Source organism: Trichoderma ghanense, assembly GCF_004382785.1.
Source record: "Trichoderma ghanense strain CCMA-1212 chromosome Unknown scaffold_5, whole genome shotgun sequence".
Classification (NCBI taxonomy): domain Eukaryota; kingdom Fungi; phylum Ascomycota; class Sordariomycetes; order Hypocreales; family Hypocreaceae; genus Trichoderma; species Trichoderma ghanense.
This window is the reverse complement of record NW_027395668.1, coordinates 17,453-41,239: the sequence shown is the minus strand read 5'-3', so window position 1 is coordinate 41,239 and position 23,787 is coordinate 17,453. Positions and strand designations below refer to the sequence as shown.

At 54.3% G+C, this 23,787-nt stretch overlaps 5 protein-coding genes across 5 annotated transcripts; 3 read left to right on the top strand and 2 right to left on the bottom strand.

Moving 5' to 3' along the window:
- Positions 1-48: 48 nt before the first annotated feature.
- CCMA1212_004945 (UDP-glucose:glycoprotein glucosyltransferase) lies at positions 49-4,670 on the top strand (the record flags this gene model as incomplete). The annotated part of the gene is made up of 4 exons (XM_073702228.1): positions 49-182; positions 243-596; positions 647-1,472; positions 1,524-4,670. 4 exons carry the CDS (start codon positions 49-51, stop codon positions 4,668-4,670), a joined length of 4,461 nt encoding a protein of 1,486 aa, XP_073558703.1.
- A 414-nt stretch (positions 4,671-5,084) lies between these two features.
- Positions 5,085-11,048, bottom strand: CCMA1212_004944 (1,3-beta-glucan synthase component FKS1; the record flags this gene model as incomplete). Its single annotated transcript, XM_073702227.1, has 3 exons — positions 10,830-11,048; positions 5,493-10,766; positions 5,085-5,424 (listed from the first exon to the last, which is right to left on the bottom strand). Exons 1-3 carry the CDS (start codon positions 11,030-11,032, stop codon positions 5,085-5,087), a joined length of 5,817 nt encoding a protein of 1,938 aa, XP_073558704.1. The 5' UTR covers positions 11,033-11,048.
- Positions 11,049-13,236: 2,188 nt separating this feature from the next.
- On the top strand, positions 13,237-16,243 carry CCMA1212_004943 (Chromatin structure-remodeling complex subunit RSC1; the record flags this gene model as incomplete). Its single annotated transcript, XM_073702226.1, has 5 exons — positions 13,237-13,403; positions 13,469-13,571; positions 13,629-14,499; positions 14,606-15,165; positions 15,320-16,243. The coding sequence occupies 5 exons, from the start codon at positions 13,237-13,239 to the stop codon at positions 16,241-16,243; spliced, it is 2,625 nt and encodes an 874-aa protein (XP_073558709.1).
- Positions 16,244-16,596: 353 nt separating this feature from the next.
- On the bottom strand, positions 16,597-18,125 carry CCMA1212_004942 (uncharacterized protein; the record flags this gene model as incomplete). Its single annotated transcript, XM_073702225.1, has 3 exons — positions 16,597-17,307; positions 17,385-17,779; positions 18,122-18,125. The coding sequence occupies 3 exons, from the start codon at positions 18,123-18,125 to the stop codon at positions 16,597-16,599; spliced, it is 1,110 nt and encodes a 369-aa protein (XP_073559086.1).
- Positions 18,126-20,000: 1,875 nt separating this feature from the next.
- On the top strand, positions 20,001-23,182 carry CCMA1212_004941 (uncharacterized protein; the record flags this gene model as incomplete). The annotated part of the gene is made up of 2 exons (XM_073702224.1): positions 20,001-22,796; positions 22,856-23,182. 2 exons carry the CDS (start codon positions 20,001-20,003, stop codon positions 23,180-23,182), a joined length of 3,123 nt encoding a protein of 1,040 aa, XP_073558707.1.
- Positions 23,183-23,787: the final 605 nt, after the last annotated feature.

The following is a 23,787-nucleotide window of genomic DNA, read 5'->3' as shown; positions in this document are numbered from 1 at the left end:
TCGGCTGTCGACGCCTCTTATATGCTCCGCCCGTCCCCGTCACCTATCATGACACAGCGTCGCTGGTGGCCATGGAATCTGATACTCGGCCTTCTGCTTGCTTTGCAGGCTCATAGCACTCCTACCGTGAATGTGGGCATGAATGCAGCTTTCCCTGCTGGCCCATATCTCCTCGAGCTTCTGTACCTCTCCGCAGCCCTTTCTTGCCTCGACAGGACGAACGAGTACTGAACAGTTGACAGAGAGACCGCAGCAGCAGAGAATTCCTCGTCGTACTTCCCTCTGCTAGACCGAATTGCAGCCGGACACTTCGCCTCTGACTCTACCGATGCTGCCTTATACGCCGAAGTCCTCGATGCCTTGCAAAAAGACGGCAGTCTATCGAGCCCCGAGGCACTGTCAACATTCAAGCTTGCTTTGTCTCTGCGATCCGCTGCCCCTCGGATAGAGGCTCATTATCAATACTACACCACTGCCGTTGCACCCGCAGTGGATGGCGCCGCTGAGTCAGGATGCATCAACTGGGTGCTGCTGGAGGGAAAGCAATACTGCACTCCTGGACTGAACAAAGTCCACAGAGAGGGACTGTCTTCTCTGTCAGTATTTCTATGATGGAATGCATGGCAAGCTCTAACATCTGAAGCAGGCAAGCAAAGGACCTGCCATTCGATCGCACTCTTGGTGTGGGCAAGGAAGCCATCCTCTATGCCGATCCAACTTCAAGCTCCTTTGGAGAATTTCACAGAGCTCTTGCTAAAGCCGCAAGAGAGGGCTCTTTGAGCTATCGCCTAAGATATCGCCGAAGTGAAACTACACATGCCTCAGATCTACCAATCAGCGGTTATGGCGTCGAGTTGGCCCTGAAGAGGACTGATTATATCGTCCTCGATGATCGATCGCACGATGAAGAAGCTCACGCTGAGACCCTTACTTCTGCTACCAGTCTTGATGACGATGAGGATGTCGCTGACATCAAACCATTGGCGTCATCAGATCTCTCGTCACTTGGACTGAAAGCTGCATCATTCATACTGCAAAGCGACAAGCCACTGGATACATTGATCAAGCTGACCCAGGATCTGCCCAAATTCCTCACGTCGATTGTTGCTCACAATGTTTCGTCACAATTTGAAGAAGAATTTCAAAGTAACGGCGCACTCGGAGTGCCGGACGGGATGAACATCCTCTTGGTGAACGGTGTTCAGCTCATCGAACGTCAGATCGAGCCATTTGCTCTCATCGAAAGACTGCGCCAAGAGCGAAAACTCATCGACGGCTTCCGTGCCCTTGGCCTCAGTGGGAAGCAAGCGGTATCTATTCTCGGCCATCAAAGCGTGGCTCTCGCCAAGGACTCCGATGAGCCGCTGCGATACGACTGGACCGATCGTCTTGAGGATGGGCGAGTCTTGATGTGGTTAAACGATCTCGAGAACGATGATGCATACGAACAATACCCAAAAAGCATCGCCTCGGTAAGCCGCAAGCGACTGAGAAGAGAAAAGCATCATTGCTAATCGTCTTAGCTGTTACAACGAGCATATCCTGGACAACTGCCCCCAATTGCGAAAAACATCTTCACTCTTGTTGCACCGGTGGATTTTTCAAGCTCAGAAGATGTCTCGTTCGTTGCCCAGTTGTTGTCATTCATCTCTCGAGGTATCTCTGTCAGATTTGGTCTGGTTCCCCTGACTTCCACACCGGAGGCCGCCGCCAGAGCCAAGATAGCCTATCACATCCTGGAGAATTATGGTGTCCGCGGCCTCGTTGGCTACCTAGGGCGGCTTCAACAGGCTGCTTCAAAGCTGAGTAACGAGGAACTCTTCGCAGAAATTACGGCAGACCATGAGCTCCTTGAAGGCTCGGAGAAAATGACGCTTGGAGAAGTTCTTGAAGCAGACACATACCAGCAACAACTCAAACTTGCCCAACAATGGACCGGTCGATTGAAGGTCGACACGCCCATCCGGCCAACCTTCTTCAATGGCCTGTCAATCTTTCGTGACGAAGGTTGGATGCAAAAGTTGGGGATGCAAATCGGCGAAGATCTTCAAACTGTGCAAAAGGGAGTGTTTCATGGCCTCCTCACTGATGACGACTGGGCTCCAGGGCTGTTCCTGAGCAGAGCAATCACCAGGAGGAACAGCTATATAACGCCAGACGACGAGAAAAAGAGCCTTAGGGTGCTGAACATCAACAAGGTTTACAAGGAGCATACCAATCTTTTCGAGGCCGTCCCTGTTCTCCAAGCTGCTGCCGAATCGCAAAGAGAAGACTGGGCAGCTGTGACTGTCATCGCTGATCTCACGACGACGAGCGGCAAAGAGCTGGTCCTATCCGCTCTGGAGTTCAAACGCCGCAATCCCAGCGTCAGGATGGACATTGTTCACAACCCCACGGCTGCTATTGGCGCCGCTTCAGTGACTGCTGCTTTACAATCCAACCAGGAATTACTGAGCGACGTCCAAGGCATCGAGGAACTGACCAATCTCTTACAAAGCCAGTCCGAGGATTCTAACAATGACGGGTACTTTGAGGCTCTCGAGCAGTTCCTCAGCGCCAGCGAGATGCCCACAGGGGCTCGGATGATCATGCTCAACGGCCGAGTGATCGGACCAATTTCCGAAGGCTCCCAATTCGATGCCGACGACTTTCAACAATTCTTGGAAGTGGAACGGACGAGGCGTATACTTCCCGTCTACGGGGCGATCGAGGAACTCGGCCTAAGTGAAAAGCTGGCTACTCCACTGGACGCCGCTAGGTTGACCTCCATCACTGCCCTCTCTACAATTTCCGAGTTGCCTGAAGGCATTTTCGAGTCGACGCCATCTGTTCGAACCACTCTCTATGACAAGTGGCACGCAACCCACACAGCCATTGAACGAGGCGATCAAGAAACCGCCAGCATATTCATCGTGGGCCTCTTGAACCCCGTCAGTGAACAGGGCCAGAGGTGGGCTCCCATCTTGAAGGTGCTGTCTGAGCTGGAGGGTGTCCACTTGAAGCTCTTCATCAACCCCATGACCAAGGTTGAGGAGCTCCCGGTAAAGCGCTTTTTCCGATACGTGTTGGAGTCGCAACCATCTTTTAACGAAGATGGAGACGTCCGGGGCCTCGTGGCTACCTTCAAGAATCTGCCATCTGAAGCCTTGCTGACAACTGCGGTCGATGTGCCACCCGCATGGCTGGTAGCACCTCTGATTTCCGTCCACGACCTTGACAACATCAAACTGAGTGCGGTGAAAACAGCCGTCCATGCAACATATGTCTTGAAGCACATTCTCATCGAAGGACACTCCAGGGAGGGCAAAGGGTCAGCGCCACGAGGAGCCCAATTGGTTCTCGCCACAGAGAAGGATCCTCTCGTTACGGACACCATAGTCATGTCGAACCTTGGATTCTTCCAGTTCAAGGCCAATCCTGGAGTCTACTCCATTCGCCTCAAAGAAGGTCGCAACACCGAGGTATATGAGATCGAGAGCATCGGTGCCCAAGGGTGGAACCCCGTTGCTGGCGATAACGGTACTGAGCTCGCGTTGATTGACTTCCAAGGCGTAACACTGTACCCACGTCTCAAGAGAAGAGCCGGCATGGAAACGGAGGACGTCCTTCAGGAGAAGGAGCCTTCAAATAACATCGTTGCCAAAGGGCTTAAACTGGCAGAAGGCCTCTTCGGCGGGAAATCGAACAAGAAGTCGCTTTCTGCACAGGAACACGCAGAGATCAACATCTTCTCCGTGGCCAGCGGTCACCTGTATGAGCGCATGCTGAATATCATGATCGTCTCGGTGATGCGCCATACGAAGCATACCGTCAAATTCTGGTTCATCGAACAATTCCTTTCTCCATCCTTCAAGGAGTTCATACCACGCATGGCACAGGAGTACGGGTTCAAGTACGAGATGGTATCATACAAGTGGCCCCACTGGCTACGCCAGCAGAAGGAGAAGCAACGAGAGATCTGGGGCTACAAGATTCTGTTCTTGGACGTCTTGTTTCCCCTGTCTTTGGACAAGGTCATCTTCGTGGATGCCGACCAGGTTGTGCGCACCGACATGATCGAGCTGATGAACCTCGATCTCGAAGGCGCCCCCTATGGATTCACTCCCATGTGCGACTCCCGCACCGAGATGGAAGGGTTCCGTTTCTGGAAACAGGGCTACTGGGCAAACTACCTCCGAGGCCGCCCGTACCACATCTCCGCCCTCTACGTCGTCGACCTGAGGCGCTTCCGGGAGCTCGCTGCCGGCGACCGCCTCCGCCAGCAATACCACTCCCTTTCCGCCGACCCCAACAGCCTGGCCAATCTGGATCAGGACCTGCCGAACCACATGCAATTCCACATCCCCATACACAGCTTGCCCCAGGAGTGGCTCTGGTGCGAGACATGGTGCAGCGACGAGAGCCTCAGCCAAGCGCGAACCATAGACCTGTGCAACAACCCGCTGACCAAAGAGCCCAAGCTCGACCGGGCGAGGAGGCAGATTCCCGAGTGGACGGCCTACGACGAAGAAATCGCGGCCTTGAGACAGCTCTTTAAGCAAGAGACGGGAATTGCAAGCAAAGAGACGCTTTCAGACAATGGAGACTCGAGAGCAGCTGAGCCGGCAGGCAAAAACACCAAGAGCCGAAACCTAGAGAGTGGCAACTCGCATACAAAGGACGAGCTGTAGAGAGAGAGAGAGAGAGACCACACCTGCTGGAAGCATCGAACTTGACGCGCCCCCAAAGCACCCTTTTTGTTTGGCGAGGCTGCCTCCCCAGTAGTAGGTACCTGTTCACAATGTATATAGTACGTAGAAGGGTAGATGACGGTAGTAGATATAGGTAGATAACGCAAGAAAAAAACAACAAGTCTATTTATTTAGGCAAACATCGTCATAGAGAAAATATAGAAGAAAAAAAGAATACTAGGATGATTCATAAAAGGGCCGTTGTTCAACAAATGTGAAGCAAGCATATACTAGTAACCTATCCCCTTAGAGGTCAAGCAACTATGGATGTAGCTATAGACATTCTAGAGCTTGATACGTCGCTCCACAATGGAGAGACTTTGGGGTTACAAAACTGGAAATAAACCAACATGATTAAAATAGCCTGATCTTGCCGGTGAAATCAGCACCCCCACCAGTCGTCGTCGTCGTTTTCCTGCCAGCGCCCGTGTAATCCGGGGCGCCGGTACCAGTCTGCTGAGTTCCATTCGTGTTATCGTTGTTCTGGTGGTTTGGCTGCACCAGCCGGAAACCCGCAATATCCGTCAGCTGGTCGGTCAACGAGGTAGGGATGGACTTGGCCGCAAAGATCGGCCCGACAATGAGAGCAATGAAGACGATGGCGAGAACGAAGTAAAGAATGGCAAAGCGAATGACGCGGCGCCGCCTGAGCTTCGACTGCTTCATGGAGTAAATCGGAGGACGAATTTGTCGGCTACAAAAGACATGTCAATACACGTACTGTGTGATGTGGCGCAGCGCAAGGGGACGTAAAGAACTTACCTGGGCAAAAGCCAGAACAGCATCATCGAGTGCAGTACGTCAACGCGAGGGATCAGGATGACGGGAATCATGAAGAACAGCAGCCAGTGTCCGAGAATGAAATCAGCCGCAAACATGCTGAGTTCAGTAATCTTGGCAAGCCATTCACGGGCAGGCTGAGTGACGGTGTGCCAGCCCATGGAGTACCATTTTCCAGTCCAGAAGGCAATGTTGGATCCATCACCCTTGAATTCTCGCGTCAAGAACAACGAAACGATGAGCTTGAACAGGAATCGCTGCATCGCCACAACGGCAATCATACCAGCCATCGTGCGAGAGAAGTTGAAGCCCTCGAGCAAGAAGAGCACTTCGAAGAAGGCCAACATGAAGATGACGGCAAGAGCATGAGCAATAGCCGCGAGGACACTGCCAAACTTCTTGCAGCACATGCTCAGGAGAGGGCCCATGAAGCATGCCATGGCAAACATGACCATCAGGACACCAGCATTGACGGCGACGGGGCCGAAAGCCACGATCAAGATTCGAACGAGAGAGTCGGTAGGCTGAATCTTGGGGGCCGACTTGCCCTTGGCGACCTTCTGCTTGTCTGCGAGGACACCAGTCTGCGCATTCATGAACAAGTACGGGATAAGCGTGACAATGGCGAGCAAGAGCGGCGTGAAGATTTCCGTGAAGAAAATGTTGGTAATAGCTGCTCTGGGAACATCGCCCGACAGCTTGGCGGATGCATCGCCCAGGTTCTTGCGCTTGTAACCAGTGACTCGAATACGCGAAAGTCGGCAAAAGGCGATCCACGAAGAAGCATGGGAGCGGGAGTTGCCACGCGACAGCCAACGAAGGTAGTCACGGTAGTCGATGAAGAAGTCGGTCCATGCGAATTGATGCGGGTTGTACAAGAAGGGCGAGATTGTCAATCCAAGCAGGGTGATCCAGAAGTAGACGAGCGCGGGCTGCCAGGCGGTGACGGTCGCAAGCAGAAGCATCATCAACAACCGGGCGCCGAAATAGATCGACGGCGCGGCGAATCGAGAGTACAAGACGCCAAAGGGAATGCGCGCTGTGGCGAAACCACGACCTGTTCCGATATATCTGGCACCGCCAAAGGAAATGTTCTGCTGCACAGAGTTCGCGTAAATCTGACAGACGAAGACTTCAAAGAACATGGAAAGCGAGAAGAATTGCTTCAGGAAACGACTCAGGGCCCTCCAAATACCACGCTCAGTCAATTCCTGCACTATCAGGGGAACGAACGACAGGAAGAAGACGAAGAAGATGGAGAAGACACAGCGCTGGACCCAGTCCATCAACGCGTCCGTGTTGGCGCAACCGGTGGGGAACAGGGGATCGGTGATGGGGACGTCTCGGTTGTAGTCGCATCTGATGGTCTCATGTCGCAGAGCTCCAATGTTGATGAGCGTGATCATGAACATTTGGATGGACAGCATGATGAACATGTTGTTGACGTGGAAGCCGGCGTGAGCGTAGTAGAACGACAGGAAGCGGTCCAGTGGCAGCTGGGTTCCCAGGTAATGGTACTCTCGAGACAGAAGCTGCTCGCCCATACCAGTACCGATCTTGGTGGTGAAGTTGAGAATGGAACCAAAACCCAAATCACGACCCTTACCACACTGGAAATACTCGCAGTGCTTGATTCGGCCTCCTCGCAACATGGCATTCATACCGGCGAAAATATCTTCGTTCAGATGCAGACCCTTCTGAGCCTTGGAAACGCCTCCACGAGTTGTCATGAAAATGCCGTTGAGGAAATCCGGATGACCGTAGTGAAGCTTTCCTCCGATTTGAGCCATGGTACGCGCAAAGAGAGTACCGAAGGTCTGTTCCTTTCCGGCGGCGACATCACCGAGAATACCAATATTCTCGGAGAAGATGTATTCACGGGCACCGAGAATGGCCACAGGCGCAGGCGAGTTGGTCTTAACACCGGGAGTATACGGAGACACGTTTTCCGTCTTCATTTCCTCAAACTCGGCGAGCACGCTTCGGATCTTCAGGCATTCCTCTAGATAGTTGTCCTGGTTGGCATCGATGAGCTGGATGTATTCGCCACGGTAGAAGATGATCGCGTGGTTCTGGTTGTCGGATTTTCCGTCACCGAGAATCGGGTTACCAGAGAGCTGAATACGGAACTTGGGCCGTCGCATGCCGTTCTCCATGATCTCGGAGTGGCCGTCGACGAGAGCAGAGTACAGTCGAGGCTCTTCGCCTTCGGCAACCGGCGGTTCCTCATCCAGGTAGGCAATCTGGAGGTCGGGGTATGCGCGGAGCAAGAACTCGGCATTCTCCATTTCTTCCTTCTTGAACTTGGAATATCGCTGCATGGCTACGCAAATTCGGAATTTGCGGCGGGCCATACGCTCCAGTTCGCGCTCCAGCTTATCCGTGTTGCCACCGAACATTTGCACGACTTCAGGGTTTTCGACTCTATACAACAGCTTGATAGCACGGCTATAGTTCATGAAGCCGGAGATTGTTCGGTACAGCGTTTGGAAGCGCAGCGACGCCCAAATGCGTGTACGGAGGGTATATTCAGGGGCAGAAGACTTGAAACCGATACAGTAGAACGGAAGATCGTCGATCTTGCTCTTGGCCGTGTCCTTCTCGTTCTTTTCTTCGTCGCCGTTCAGTTGCGATGTCTCGTCAGCCAAGATCTTGGTGTCCTTGACGAAGCAATCCCATTCGTGCGGGTGGAGCTGCTTGAGGTACTCCAAGAGTGTGACTCGGGAATAGGGCTCATCCTCACGAATGATTTCTCGCAGAGAAAGAAGGATCTTTTCACCATAGTGGGGAATCATGACTGTGAAAGTCGGCATGTTGTCCACCGGCAGTGGTTCCGGGATAGGCGTAGAGAGCGACTGGGCAAAGAAGGAAATTCGGCGTTCCGCTTCACTGTTGCTGGGGAAGAACTCCGTCTTGAAAGAATGATCTTCTTGAGAAACAAAAAATGTCGGAGCTCGCAGTGTTCTCTTTCCTTCTTGCTCTGACGGAACCTGGTGGTACAGCAGCTTCTGGACGTGATCAATGGCAAGAAGATGCTCTCGGTACATGGAGATGACGATTGCATTCCAAACTTGGGAAATGAGGACCTTGGGCTTATACTTTATTTCCATGTCCGTTGTTGCCAAGACTTTGGAGTAAATGCGCTTCGGCAGACGAGAGAAGATGTTTCGCCACGGTGTCCAGATCGACGAGCCGATGTAGAAGGATCTCGCAATGGAAAAGATGGCGTTGATCAAGACGTAGAAGAGATATGTATCCAGGAAGAAGAAGATCAGATCCGTGAAGATCATGAGTCCCAGGGTGATCTTGGGCTGATTCTTGCACAGGATATCACCACCCAGGAGGTGGTCACCTTGGCATGACAAGTGCATAATCGAGAGATATCTCATCGGATCACGGAATGAGAGTGCCAGGAACACATATGACTCTCCGAACTTGACTCCGAAGACTGTCAGCCACAGGAAGTAAGAGACAGCCATGTCGTTGAACGGCAGCGACGGCCAGGCAGCCGTGAACGTTTGGCTGGCCACGTATCGTCGAGAGTTGGACACCAAGTAGCTACCGAACAAGCCACCCAGAGGCATGACGGCGAAGAACAGGAAAGTGATGATGGCAATGATGAAGTGCACGATTCCGAGAGCATGGTCGATCGCAGAGTTGGGGTTCTTGTCCGGAAACATGAAAACCTTGACACCGGGCGCAACATTGAGAACCAGCATTAAGAGGAGGAAGAGGAGCCTTTTCGTAAGATGCTGCGCGCCGGCCCATCTTCTCGGGACATAGGTCCATTCGGCTAGGGTGGCAAGGACTTGGATCAGTGATGCGATACCGCCACCAAAGCCAACAATGGAGAACTGCTTAGCCGCAGAGGGCGACTGATTGACCTGCTGCTCGTAATTCTTCACCAGCAGCGTAGGGGCGTTGTGGGAAGTGTAAAACCAGAACATGGTGAGGTGAATGATCCAGATACGGTTGAAGTTGGTCAGGAGATGGAACCAAGAGCGAGTCTCTCTGTAAGTCTTGAAGAAACATTTCTTCCAGTTGACATCCTTCAACTTCAGGTAACGCTCGGCCGGAGGGACATCGATGAGCTTGCTCTTATCATGCAGGACGATGCGCTCGATGCCTTCCGGGTACCAGAACAGCTGGTTGCAGTCGTCGTAACCAATAATGTGCTTGTGGTCTCGTTCACGTCGGACGTAAACACCATTGAGGATTTCGTAGCCCTGGTCTCGACAGTACTGGTACAGTGGTGTGATGATGTTGTTGAGGAATGTGAATTCGTCCACCGGCTCAACCAGAGCCTGGCACGCGGGAGAGCCAAGATAGTCGTGCGCACACTTGAAGATAAAGCAGAGCAACTCTGGCATGAATCGTACTTGGTTCGCTTCTCCCCAGCAGAGCAGATAAAGAGCAATCTGACGAACCCGATCGTGCTGGGACATGCGATTCATCCGAGTTTTCCAACGGTACTCGGCGGCCTCAAGACTGTCATCGCCTTCGAGGTCCTGCAGCATCTCGGCTTCGTTTGCGGGATCGTCCTGCTTTCCCTTCTTCTTGTTCTTCGCTTTGCGCTTCAACCCCTTGGCAGTGGCATTGGCGAAGCCAACTGAGTCATCCAGATCGAGATGCGCGGCGAAGTACCACTTGCGATAGTTGGCGTTGTCACCGCCGATGTAGTCAGCGTGCAATGACAGAAGTGCTTGGTTGGGCGTCATCCGCGAGGCCCTAGAGTCCAGCAGCGTCATGAAGTGATCATACATGTTGCGCATGCTGTCCCTTTGAAATCCGAACTTGGCAGTCAGATCGAGGAAGATGTCCTCAATCTCTTCCTTAGACAGAGGGATCTGAGCATCTGAAGTCCAGGCTGGGTAGGGCTCGCGTGAGCGCTGCCCTGCAGGCAGGACGTTGCCATAGTCCATCCCGTAGTTTGGCGTTGACGCGCCCGACGACCTGTTGCCGCCGTAGGACACCTGGGAAGAGGGAGGTCTGTATCCTCGATTGCCTGACTGAGCGTCGCCATAGCTGTTGTATCGTTCGTCTCCGCGACCATAGTAGTCCATCTCAGCAGCGCGGGCCATGTCCGACCTCATGGTGAAGTCGCTGAATGTCTCAGAATCTTCCTCAGAGCCTTGACGAGGAGCCTGATCGTAGTAGCCTCCATGATTCTGATATTCGTCGTGATACTGATCATCACCATCATAATACCCGCCGTCGTGATGGTACGGGTTGTTGGGGTCCGCGTTGTAATATCCTCTGTGCGTGACGGTCAGCTTTGTTCATCGGGAAAGAAAATATCATGGCATCAGGGGTTCGTACGATTCATCATAGTAACCGTCTCCTCCAGGGTTACCGCCATGGGCTCCGCCATGGGCATCGTAATTGTTGTCATAGTACTGATCATCTTGGTAGTAGGAATCGGTCTGGTTTTGTTGGCCGTTTCCACGTTGGCCGCCTTGGCCGTAGCCATCATCGTACCCGTCGTGGTGGCCGCCGCCACCGCCGCCAGGATATCCCGACATGTTGAGAAAAGTTAACCTGTGTGAGGGCAGAGGTCGGGGTCAGCGGTTGATTCAGTACACACGACAATAGGCCCGCGGCTCTGGGCAGCATAGCGCCCGCTGGTTTTCACACGAGAATGCTTACCTAGAGGTTTGAGTTCATGAATGGACTGAGAATGATGAAAAAAAACAGAGTAGAATGAGCGATGGAATGCAAATGGGACAGCCGGCGGAAGCTCGCAGGAACAGAAGCCCAGCTGTGTGACCTAGTGACGAGAGACGCTCTGCAGCAGTTGAATGGTGCTCACTTGTGTTTCAAGCACAAGCGGCGGTGCGAAGTGCCTGGAAAACACTGGCCAGAGCAGAAAGACAAGTCACAGCAAGAACCAAACAGTAACGAGAGACGTAAGGGCAGGTAGGGGAAAGACAAGAAAGATGGATGGCCCGTCAGAACGAAAGACTGCCAAGAACAAGCAGAGCCGGTGGAAAACAGGAAACTTCAGTAGGACGCAGGATCACGTGGAGGAGGCCTGAGCTGCGACTTTAAGGGGGCGCGCCTCCCCCTTTCCCGGCCAATAGGGCGGAGTGCGGAACGGAGGTGCTGTGTATCAGCTTGCAAAGGACGGGTGGGGAAGCCAGGAAAGGGGCAGATGGGAGCATGCAAGCACACAAAGCAAAAGCAAGGCAAGGTATCCGTAAGGCAAGGTACCTTACACGAGCAAGCACCCAAGCAAGCACACGATACGATAAGGTACGCACAGGCACGGAGTACAAGTACGTGCGTACATACAGGAGCGGGACGCGGCGGTGGTGCAGGCATCGTACCTGGCCCTGGCCAGCCACGGCAGCGCCGGACGCTTGCCACAGAGACGGCAGCCAGAAATCCGCAAGCATTCGATCGCGACCTTCCATAGATAGTCCATGACTGATTGGCCACCTACAAATTATTAATAGTAATGCTACCTGGCACGGTACGACAGGAATTCCAGTGGAATTAAGGACCGCATTGTCCTTCAAACTCGCGAAGCATTCCCCTGGCACAGCCCTCCGTGAGCCGCCATCGTGCTGAGGAGGGATCGAGTTCAGGGGGGAAACTCGGAGTGGCCATCGGAAATACCACCTGAAATGCTGAAATGCAAGGAACGGATTGGGTGGGTTTTACTCTGGCCGTGCGCGCCACCGTTGCACGCACCGTAAGCCACGCAGCAGCCAATAGGTGCAGAAGGTGTGTCACAAGTGTCGTATCGCGACGGAAGCGGAGCGAGCATGTAAGACGCGTCCAGGCGTCATACACTTGTCAACAACAAGCTGTACGGAGTACGAGTTGCTCGTACGAGTAGTCTTGCTAGCACGATGGAGCAGCGATGGAGCAGCGATGGAGCAGTCCTGTAGCAGCGGCACATCGGCCACGATGGACTGGCACTAACGTATCAGCCTGGACGCTGGTGGAGTGGGTGGGCGGCGAGGTGGACAGACGGAGCAATCTGTCAATGAGCACTTTATCCGTGACGAGCAGCAGCCGAGAGATGCATTGAATCGACTGCGGCTTTGTAGATAAGGACTATTACTGATGCTCGCACATACATAGATGCAAGTACAAGTAGTACGACGCTGCATGCACGAAGCAGTACGAAGCAGCACCCCTCAGCACCCATTGACGAAGTGCCAATGGCGCATTCGATCATGATTCTGTCATCCGGCATTAGGCCTTTTTTCTTGGCATCTCCCTCTCGTCGTCCTCGCCAATGGAAGGCACTCAAGCACTCTGGAGGTCTGGCTGTACGAGGCACTTGTACGGATGTAGTCGGAGGTGCTGCCTCAATGCGGTAGGAGGTTTCCGTGTGTGCGCCACGCACGAACAGGCGTGCCAACTTTGAAAACTGGATTGCAGATCGAGGTGCCTGGCCTAAGCTGGTGCTAAAGGGAGGAACGGCTTAACAGTGGGGCGAGCCATGACTCAGCACTTGGCTTTGTCGGAAAATCTCATGTTCCGGCTGCCGTTCGATTTCGCGTTTGCTCTAGTCCCTGTCCGGTATGGTCGCATTATCAACTGACTAAGGAATTTGATGCCGTCGCGAGGCTTTCGCAATTGCAGCAGTAAATTCGCGGCTCACGACGATAGCCATAGGGCGTCCATGGAGCCTGCTGTCGCCTCTCAACCATCCTGTGCCTTTTGCCCCAGAAGATAATCGCATGCCGAGGCGTGGACACTGCCGTAACTGGAAATGGACCAAGAGCGCCCCAAGGATGCGACCGACGGCGACGTTGAGATGAAGGAGAACGTCGATGAAAATAATGTAGACGCGGGAGACAATGCGGGCCAGGATGAGCCTCACGACCTCTATCAAACAATTTCCGACCTTTCAAAGTACCTATGCAGCGTGGAAGAAAAGTGAGTCCTTCTTCTTGCGGCCAAACCTGGCGGCGCGTCCCCCTGTTTTTCTAACAAGCCTTCAGTGGTGAAGAGCTTGCGGCCGGGTTTCAGCGCATTCCGAATCGACGCCTCTTGCCCGACTACTTCGACATCATTTCCGAGCCTGTCGCTTTCAGCACCATCCGAGTATGTCTTAAGATATTGTTCGTTACCCAGCAGCGGCCAATGTTAACGCAGTAGCAGGGCAAAATCCAAAAGAAGCTGTACACTACCTTTGCCGAATTCGTCAAAGATGTCGCCCAGATATGTCACAACGCGCAAGTCTACAATCGCCCTTCGGCACCAATCTTCGGTGCTGCTGAGCGGCTTCGAGAGATCTTCCAGGAGGAGCTTAGGAAACTTGTCGATAGTGGCGACATCACGGCTGAGGATGCGCGTCTGCCAGATCTGGGAGAGCTGCCTCCCGTCGAAGAGTCGCCATCGCAGCAGTCTGAAGATGAAGACGAACAGGACGAGAGGATGAAGGGAACTGGCAATGGTGATGACGACGAGGAGGATGAGGAAGAGGACAGCGACGAGGACTCTGACGACGAAGACTACAAAGGGCGAAATGGCCGACGCTACACATCGGGTCGAGGGAGCCGCGCCAATGGCAAAAACGCAAAATTCCAAGAAAAAAGAGGCCGGCCACCGATGCTCCATACCCCAACGGAAGCCAGAATCTTCTCCATCCTCAGGGAGCTTAGGAAGGTCAAGGATGCAGACGGGAACCCCCTTGCTGCGCCGTTCGAGAGGCTTCCGGACAAAGCCGTCGTTCCTGACTACTACCAAATTATCGCGAACCCCATCGCGCTGGACAACATTAAAAAGAAGGCGAAGCGGAAGAAGTATCAAACCGTCGACCAGGCGCTATCAGACCTTGAGCTCATGTTCGAAAATGCCAAGCTGTACAACGAGGACGGCAGCCCGGTGTATGAGGCTGCTGTGAAACTGCAGCAGCAAGCTCGGGCACTGGCAGAGCAAGAAAAGCTGAAGCCAGACGATGATTTCCGAGACGAGGATGGCAAACTCCCTCTGGCGAGCATCGAGTACAACGGAGAAACTTGGAAAGTTGGTAAGTCTTTGCCCCCCTTTACCCCTGCCTTTGCGATTTTTGTTCCTTCTTCTTTTCCCTCCTGATTGATCCTCAGCGGGCTAACTCGGGGGGGGGGTAACTGCAGGCGACTGGGTGCATATTCGCAATCCCAACGACCTAGCGAAGCCTATTGTTGCGCAGATCTTCCGGACATGGCAGGATCGTGAGGGCCAGAAGTGGATCAACGCATGCTGGTACTACAGGCCAGAGCAGACAGTTCACCGGTTCGAAAAGCACTTTTACGAACGCGAGGTTGTCAAGACGGGCCAGTACCGCGACCATCCGATTGCGGACGTCATTGACCGCTGCTACGTGATGTTCGTCACTCGATTCAACAAGGGACGGCCACGAGGGCTAGCGCCAGACAAGGAAGTATACGTCTGTGAATCTCGGTACAACGAGGAGAAGTTTTACTTCAACAAGATCAAGACTTGGGCCAGCTGCGTTCCGGACGAGGTGCGGGATAAAGATTACGAGATGGACCTGTTCGACGTGCCCCGTCCGATGAAGAAGATTCCCAGCCCAATCAAGCATCTCCTGCGCGACGATGCCAAGGAGACGGACGAGCTCCCGCGGCCAACGTGGGGAAGCCCGAACGCTCCCCCCATCATTGGCGCCGTTCATCGTCGGCCACCAGGGCCCAATGTGAGTATCTTCCTGTTCTATTCGGGTCGTCTGCCCTTTTTCTCCCTTCTTTCCCCCTTTCCGCGGGCCATGTAAGATGTGCTCGAGCCACTACATAGCTGCACTTCGACCTGTCGAACTAGCTGGTTGATCAGGAATCACTGATACTGTATAGGAATCGCCGCCTCCTGACGCAATGATGCCTGCGATGCCTGCCCACCCCAAGATTCCTGCGGAGCCGATGCAGTGCCTGCCCATGAACCCCGGAGTGAATAACGCCACGAGTGAGGCAGCTAGAAACGGAGCCATGCCCTATGCCATGGCTGGCGCAGTGCCACCTCCAGGCCAGTATTACGGACACCACCACACACCACACTTCCAGCCGGTCCCTCCAAGCGCCGGATCATCTATACCACAAACGCCGGTGCCGATTCCTCACCCGCCGCAGCAGACTCCGCCACCGCACATGTCGATGCGACCACTGCAATACCAACAATATCAGCCTCACCAACCTCACCAGCCCGCATATATGCAGAACTACAACGCAGGCTATGCTCCATCACCGGCGCTCCCTATGCACCACCAGCCGCCGCCGCCGAATCCCCGGCCGACAGGATACATGCAAGGCCACAACGCCGCAGTTCCTAGGCCGCCGGGCATGGGGACGCCGGGCATTCCTCAGGCACATGGCAACATGTATAACCCGCCGCGCCCCCCCGAAGTTTACACATTGCCAGATAACGTCAATGAAACTCTGCCCGCAGCTGTGCGGCAGGCATTTCAGCACGATGAGGCTGGGCGAGTCCTGTTCTTTGCAGCTGCTCCTCTCGAACGTGGTAGCAAGGGCCTCTCGCCGCTGAGCTCAGGGCTTGGCCATAGCACCAAATACCTTGCCGGACGGAAAAGGTGGCTGGCCGAACGCGAGAAGAAGCGAAAGGAGAGGGATGAGCAGTTGACTGCCTTGCGACAGAAACTGCGGCGTACTGAGCAGCAGCCCGGCGAGTCTCCAGTCGTCTCGCAAACCGCTCTTGCTCTGGATTTGTTCTTCCAACACCTGAGCCAAGACACTGAACGTCTGAAGAACGACGTTGGGCTCTAACTCCTTTTCTGGGCTCGCTGGGGCTTGTCCAGTACGTCACCATACTTTTAGTCTGCTGTATCTTACACACGAGGGCGATTATCGGGGCTGGCGGTGTTTTTGGAGTAACCCGGATATACGGTACGGAATGGTATGCTGCCGTACAGTACAGGAGGGATTATGAACTTGGAATTTCAAACGACCAATGAATTGGCGAGCGTCAGGTCGGAGGCCACGGGTAATGCTTAATCAGGACGATGGGACGATATCTCTGGCTCGACAGGCGAGGTTCAATAGATGCACGTCGCCAAGCTCGACGCATTGATCTACCACAGACATGTATGTGTAGTCGGCGCGTAATAACATTCAGATTGCTAAAACTGCGGTTCCAGCTCCTTGCCGGTCAGGATGTTGCGCAGATTCAGTCTCGTGCTCCATTGGATGGACTCAGCCACGCCCGTTCCACGGACACTGCCATCGCCACCAACATCCTGGATATCGCTACCGGCAGCGACCGGCCCTTTCGCTTTGTGATGGAACATGATTGTGGGGTTGACGCTGATGCACTTCACGTCGAGGCCGCTGTTTTGATTCCTCCCGACCCCATACACGGCGTCTCTGCAGAGCTGTGCTAGGGAATTGTCAAAGGCCATGTGCAGGCCATCCACGCTGGGTCCGTAGAGGATCTTCCTCGCTCCGCTTTGGGAGACGGCATAGGCAAAGGTGCAGATGGGCGCCGCAGACATGTGGACGATCCTCGTACGCGGCGGGTACTGTGACCGGTCCACGAGCTTGGATACTTGGCTGTAAGGCGGCACAGTCTCATCGTCGTGGACTATGTATTTGGCCGACATTTGCGCCATGTCATCCAACGACAGCCCGGCATTCTCTTCGAGCGTCTCGGGGAAGGGCTCGCCGCAGTGGCCCAGCCACAGGACGTCCCAGCCATCTCCATAGGGGGAGTGAGGCAGCGTCGAAGCTTCGCGCAGTATATGGTGGGCGCCGTGTGCAATATCAAGGAGCTGGGATTTGAGGAGGATGTCCCAATCCATGTCATCCTCGATGATGAGCGCTGATGCAGTTTCCTGCTCGACGATTCTATGGTTTTGGTTAGAAGGACCTTGGGAAACTGAAGACGAAGGAATCCTTTCACAACATCTACTGCCGAATAGCACTCATGTGCCGCCCTCCAGCTGTCAAGGAAGTTGTCCCGGATCGCCGCTGGATCGATCCCGTACGGCACGGCTTTGTTCGGGTTACTAGAGGGCTTGACACCGTCCTCCCATTCGATATCGAAGCCGGTCAGCGACGCCATCAGTTCCAGGGCGTCCCGCTTATCTGAACGCTCCGGAAGGCCGATGGCAATGACCTTTTCAAGCCCCAGCGTCTTATTGGCCACTCGTCCGATATCCAGCTGCATGGCTTTGGTCGATTCCAGGCGTCCTTTTTTGGTACCGCCGAGTCTCTCAGCCGGGACGGCTTTGATGATGATTCTGTTGGAGGCGAAGAAGAACTCATCGATGGCAATGTAAGCGACGATGTATATGATGTTGACCACTGGCACCAGGGCCAGTAGGCAAAGGGCGAATGCGGATGCCGGATAACCATGCTGAAGCATTCATCGTGAGTTTCTGCGCACGGGATCTATCCATGTCTCCTGTATGAGACTGTATGGTACTTCGTCAGGTATGGACACTATGGGGCCAGGAATTCGAAAGGGCAGTGTCACTCGCTGAGTCGCCAGATCTGTTTGAGACGGTGTTCCAGGCAGAAGGGCAGATGGCCAGTGAACGCTGCCGGTGTGCCACAGCTTCTTTCGAAGGGAGGGGCCGGGGAAGGATCATGAGTCCTCCGTGGACTGGTCCTTATTGGAAAGTCGCGACATTCTCAAGGGATGACCCATGTGGTGTGGCAAAACGTCGCCCTTTGCGACCATGTTTTGATAAGGGGCTGTGCCTTCTGTCACGCTTTCTACGCGTTGTATGTATGTATGGTGTCGACTCAGCTTAGCTACAGCCTTGCATGATACGGGACACATATGAGATTCCAAATGCGCGTTGATGGAGCTATTTGTGAATGTATCTTTCATGACCGAGTGCGTCCACGGACGACACGCTCCCATTGCCGCCGGCCTACAACGACGGACGGTCTATTACTGCGAACTCGGTCGAATTCCGTAGACGAGGATTAATTCTCTCCACTGACACCACAAGGCTGGGTCATTGTTGGGTTGCACGACATTCTTGAGGCGGCTGCACTATCGCGAGATACATACCCTGGACCGGTGGGACTAACAGCTCAAAACTCCTAAGTGGCGGCTCGCACTCGGGTTATTATATGAGCGAACGATTGTTGAATGTTGATCTCGGGACTCAGCAGCCGAGGGGTCTCCATCATCTGTTGCCACCGGTTGACCTCGTGAAGGTGTCGAATTCTGTATGGACCGGAGCTGTGGAACGAGAGCTTTTTTCCACTGTCAATGACGACAGGTACTTTATTACGTTTGCTGTGTGGGCGCGTTACATAATCTGCACGCACAAATCCAACACTGACATTCTCGCCTTGTCACGTTGACGGAGATGTGACCAGGTGTTCCTAATAGTGCTCTTCATGCTGCAAGAAATCGATGTTGTGCACCGTGGGCGATAGCGGTTGCATGTATGTGAGATATCATTACCACGACGGCTTACTTGTATATGGATGGAATCCTGAGGTGCTCGCATCTGTACCCTTTATAGCAAAATACCTGCATGTATGTACAAGTACCTACTTCATTACCCGTAGACGGGACGGGACCCACCGATGGACCTGGGACGCGGTTGCATGCAGATACGCATCGGGAGCCAGATTGGTGGGAGAGAAGGACGGATGTAATGCTCCGTTACCAGGGACTGCTCGGTACAAGGAAGGCAGGCAATGCCTTGACAGGGCAGGGGAGGACGAGGCGCCACAGCGAGCTGGAAGAGGCGTGCCGCAGCTGAACAGCAAGTAATACGAGCACAATAGGTACTAGGTACGTAGGGAGGTACATACATACAGCAGGTAGAAGTACGCACTTGCTGCCAAGACCCGTACCCCCCCAATCACAGGTCGGCACATGCCTGACCTACAGGTCCTGCTAGTGCTAGCAGGCGCTGCCTTACCTAAGGGATAGTCCTGTAGGTAGTATCCGACCTGCCTGTAGGACTGCGGTCCCCCAAAAAAACATCTCCCATGCAACGCCGCATCGCCGAACCGACTTGACGAGCTACATATGACAGATGCTGGTGTCGGGACGCTGTCAAATCCTCAGCTTGCCAGCAGCTGACGTGCCCTGTCCCTCGCGCCTTTCCCCTAGCGCGCTCGTCGAGGGGTCGCTTGATCCTCCGCCTAGCCGACAGAGCAGCGGTCGCATCTGTGCTGGGTAGGGAAAAAGGTGGTGGGTGCTGTGCAGAGATATCCGATATTGGACATTCTCACACAAGGCCGCAGCCGCAACCACAGCCGCAGACCTCACCCGCATCGCCGTCTGTACGCCCGCGGCTCTACACACAGCCTCGCCAGCCTCGCCGGAGCGACTTCGACGGCCGAACCAGAAGCTCGAACCCGTGTTCCACCCCGCGTGCCCATGGCCTGATCAGCTCATATCACGTCCCAACCCTCATTTGTGCCCGCCGAAGCGGCGACAGACCGACGACTGGAACCACGACCAGACGCCACACGGACGACGACTCGTCTTTTCCTCATTCTTTGCCGACCGATACAGCGAATCTTGCGCATTTGGTCAGATGCTGCCGCCATGGAAGGCTACTACCAGACAAACCAGTTGCCCCCCCAGCAGCTGGACGGCCAGCTCCCACATCCGCCGGACGAACAACAGCCGACTCACATCCCCCACAATGTGCTAGCCATGTCGATGCAGGATCACACGCTGCCGCACGAGCTCCAGCAGCAGCTCCAGCAGTCACGACCGGCCATGTCCAACCCCATGATATCAGGCCAGGCCGTGATCCAGGACGGCCACATGGATGACGTGATGCGCGACGGCCACCATGACATTCAGCGACGAAGAAGCATGCCCCAAGCCTACGGAAACGCAGTGGGCCCAGCTCCCCAGGGTAACCCGCCTCGGCGCATGTCGACCATCGGGCCCAGAGACATGATGGCCTTCGACACCGGAGCTGCTGGCTTTGGCAACTACCAGTTCGACCCGGACATGCCAACTCCCTTCTCGGCCATCAGCGCCAGCATCGGCATGCAGGATCCGATGGGCGGTTACGTTTCCGATGCTGGCGGCTTCCCGGCTATGCCCCAGGATCTCATGGGCACCATGATGCAGTCTCAGTTTGCGAATATGGATATGGACGGATTGACTGCCGAGCCCTCGGCCATGAACCTATTCCCCGGCACAAGTGGCCAAGCATCAGATCTGGCTGCTACGTCCATGGCCAGCCAGATGGATGCGGGCCAGCTCGCATCCGGCGGTGATGGCTATGCCCTGACTGGCGCCGGCACCGGCGCATCACTAGGTGGTCGCTCGAACGGCGGCCACAAGGGCATGGGATTGGGGCACGACGAAGACATGATGAATGCTCCACCTCCGCAGTTCTCGACGATGTCCGCTGGCCCTTCCCACCTTTCCATCGAACAGGACATGGTGGCATTTGAAGCAAACATGCCGTCTCCTCTCCCTGGGTCAGTGCCTGCCATGTCAGCCCAGCAAAGCACTGCGTCGATGGACATGGCTCAGCCAAGCTCCGCCTCCGCGACCCCAATTCCGGTTTCGAATTCCAGTGACCAGCCCAAGGAAAAGACCATCTACTCGAAAAGCGGCTTTGACATGCTCAAAGCGCTGTGGCTCGTCGCGACTCGGAAGAACCCCAAGATCCATCTCGGCGCTGTCGATATGTCCTGTGCCTTTGTCGTTTGTGATGTCACGATGAATGACTGCCCCATCATATATGTATCAGATAACTTCCAGAACCTCACTGGATACAGCCGCCATGAGATCATGGGCAAGAACTGTCGCTTCCTCCAGGCACCCGATGGAAAGGTCGAGGCCGGCTCAAAACGGGAATTTGTCGATGACGGAGCCGTGTTTAACCTAAAGAGGATGATCCAGGAGGGCCGGGAGGTGCAGCAGAGCTTGATCAACTACCGCAAGGGCGGAAAGCCTTTCCTGAACCTATTAACAATGATACCTATCCCGTGGGATACCGATGAGATCAGATACTTTATCGGCTTCCAGATCGACCTCGTCGAATGTCCCGACGCCATCTCTGGCCAGGAAATGGGCGGCGTCAAAGTCAATTATAAGCACAGCGACATTGGTCAATACATATGGACTCCGCCAGTGCCCAACCAGTTGGAGTCTGACAACGGACAGACACTTGGCGTGGACGACGTCTCTACCCTCCTACAGCAGTTCAACCCCAGTGGGCATGTGTCGGATTGGCACAGGCAGTCCTGGGATAAGATGCTTCTCGAAAACACCGATGACGTGGTCCATGTTATATCGCTCAAGGGCCTCTTCCTTTATCTCTCGCCTTCATGTAAACGCATCCTCGAATATGACGCCGCCGACCTGGTTGGGAACCCCTTGTCTTCGGTTTGCCACCCCTCGGATATAGTCCCGGTGACACGGGAGCTGAAAGACGCAACGACGGGCAGCCAAGTCAACATCGTGTTCAGAATCCGGCGGAAGCAGAGCGGGTACACTTGGTTCGAGAGCCATGGGTCACTGTTCGTCGATCAGGGCAGAGGCCGGAAGTGCATCATTCTAGTTGGCAGAAAGCGGCCCGTCTTCGCGCTCGGGAGACACACTTTGGAAGCGAACGGCGGTATCGGTGATAGCGAGCTCTGGAGCAAACTGTCCACGTCTGGCATGTTTCTCTCGGTGTCGGCAAACATCAGGTCTCTTTTGGACTTACAGCCCGAGTCATTGGTCGGCACAAGCATTCAAGAACTCATGCGCAAGGAATCGCGGGCAGAGTTTGGACGTACGATCGAAAAGGCAAGGAAGGGCAAGATTTCCACCTGCAAGCATGAGATGCTCAATCGGCGAGGGCAAGGACTCCAGGCTCAAACCATCCTGTACCCTGGGGACGCCTCAGAAGGCCAGAAGCCATCCTTCGTCCTGGCTCAAACGAAGCTCTTGAAAGCCTCGTCCCGCCATGCTCCGTCGACTCTCACTGCCGCAAACGCGTTATATGCCACCAATCCGTTACGGGCTGATATGCAACACCAGGGGGCGGGCCATGGTGGCCCGATCCTTCAGCCGGCAGGCGGAGCGCTTGTCCCAGGCTCCCAGGATGCTGCTCTGGCGTCCGACGACAACATCTTCGATGAACTCAGAACTACCAAATGCTCAAGCTGGCAGTTTGAGCTTCGACAGATGGAGAAGATCAATCGTATCTTGGCAGAGGAGCTTGGGGGCCTCCTGTCGAACAAGAAGAAGCGGAAAAGAAGAAAGGGGGTTGGGAACGTGGCGCGCGATTGCGCCAACTGCCACACTCGAAACACCCCAGAATGGCGGAGAGGGCCAAGTGGACAGCGAGACCTGTGCAATAGCTGTGGCCTACGGTGGGCTAAACAGGTGAGAACCAGCAGCGCTCCCTGAAACTTGAATACGATGTTTCTGACGCCCAAAACTAGACTGGCCGAGTCTCCCCTCGCAATTCCACGCGAGGAAGCCACAGCGGGAATACTGACACTCAGACTAAGAAATCAGCGTCACCCATCCATTCCTCGCCGCTGCACAGGAGCGAAACGCCAAATCCAATACATAGCAACGGCGAGAGCTTCCTGGACCCAAAGCAGCTGGCGAGCAAGATCGCCGTGGCCACGGGTGGCACAGGCTCGATGGCCGGACAGCATGCGTCCCCCAACATGCCGCCTCCAAGCCAGTCATCTCTCGCCCACGGAGCTGTCAGCTCGGGAATGGCATCGATACGAGAAGAACGCGAGAGCAGCCAAACATGACTTACTGGCTGAGCTCGTGCTTTTTTCCGATCTTTACATTTGCTTTGACTTGCTCATCCGATGCGAGAAGAGGCTGGCCTACCTCTCGACCCCTTCTTCTTTTCTGTTCTGGTTCTCCTTTCTTACATGCTACCTGTACAGTCTTTCCCAAACAACCGTACACGACTCTTGCCCCATTTAGTTTGATCTGCCACAGCATATGTCTAGCAGAATTTTGCGAAATCGTGGCCGGTCATTTGAGCCTGGTGGTTACGCCATATTACTCTATTCTTTGGATACCAGGCATTTTTACACCTTTACCCCAGTCTTGGAAGCAATATCTCTTTTTTTATTTGGCGGCGGATGCAAACGATACCACTTGTACATATATATACTGCCTGTATACTACATACCTGTTTCCCACTTCAGTCCTGCACAATGGACGTGTCGCTGGCTCTTTTAGATTTCCAAGTTGACGATGCGGTAATGCCGGGAGCCATTAGCTAGTAGACAGTAGCCATCTTGACCTCCAGCTAGAGAAATAGACGACAACGTACAAGGTGCATTTATCCGCGATATGTCCTGTGATTATGCCGCTGTAGACCAAGTTCTATATCCGTATCTCT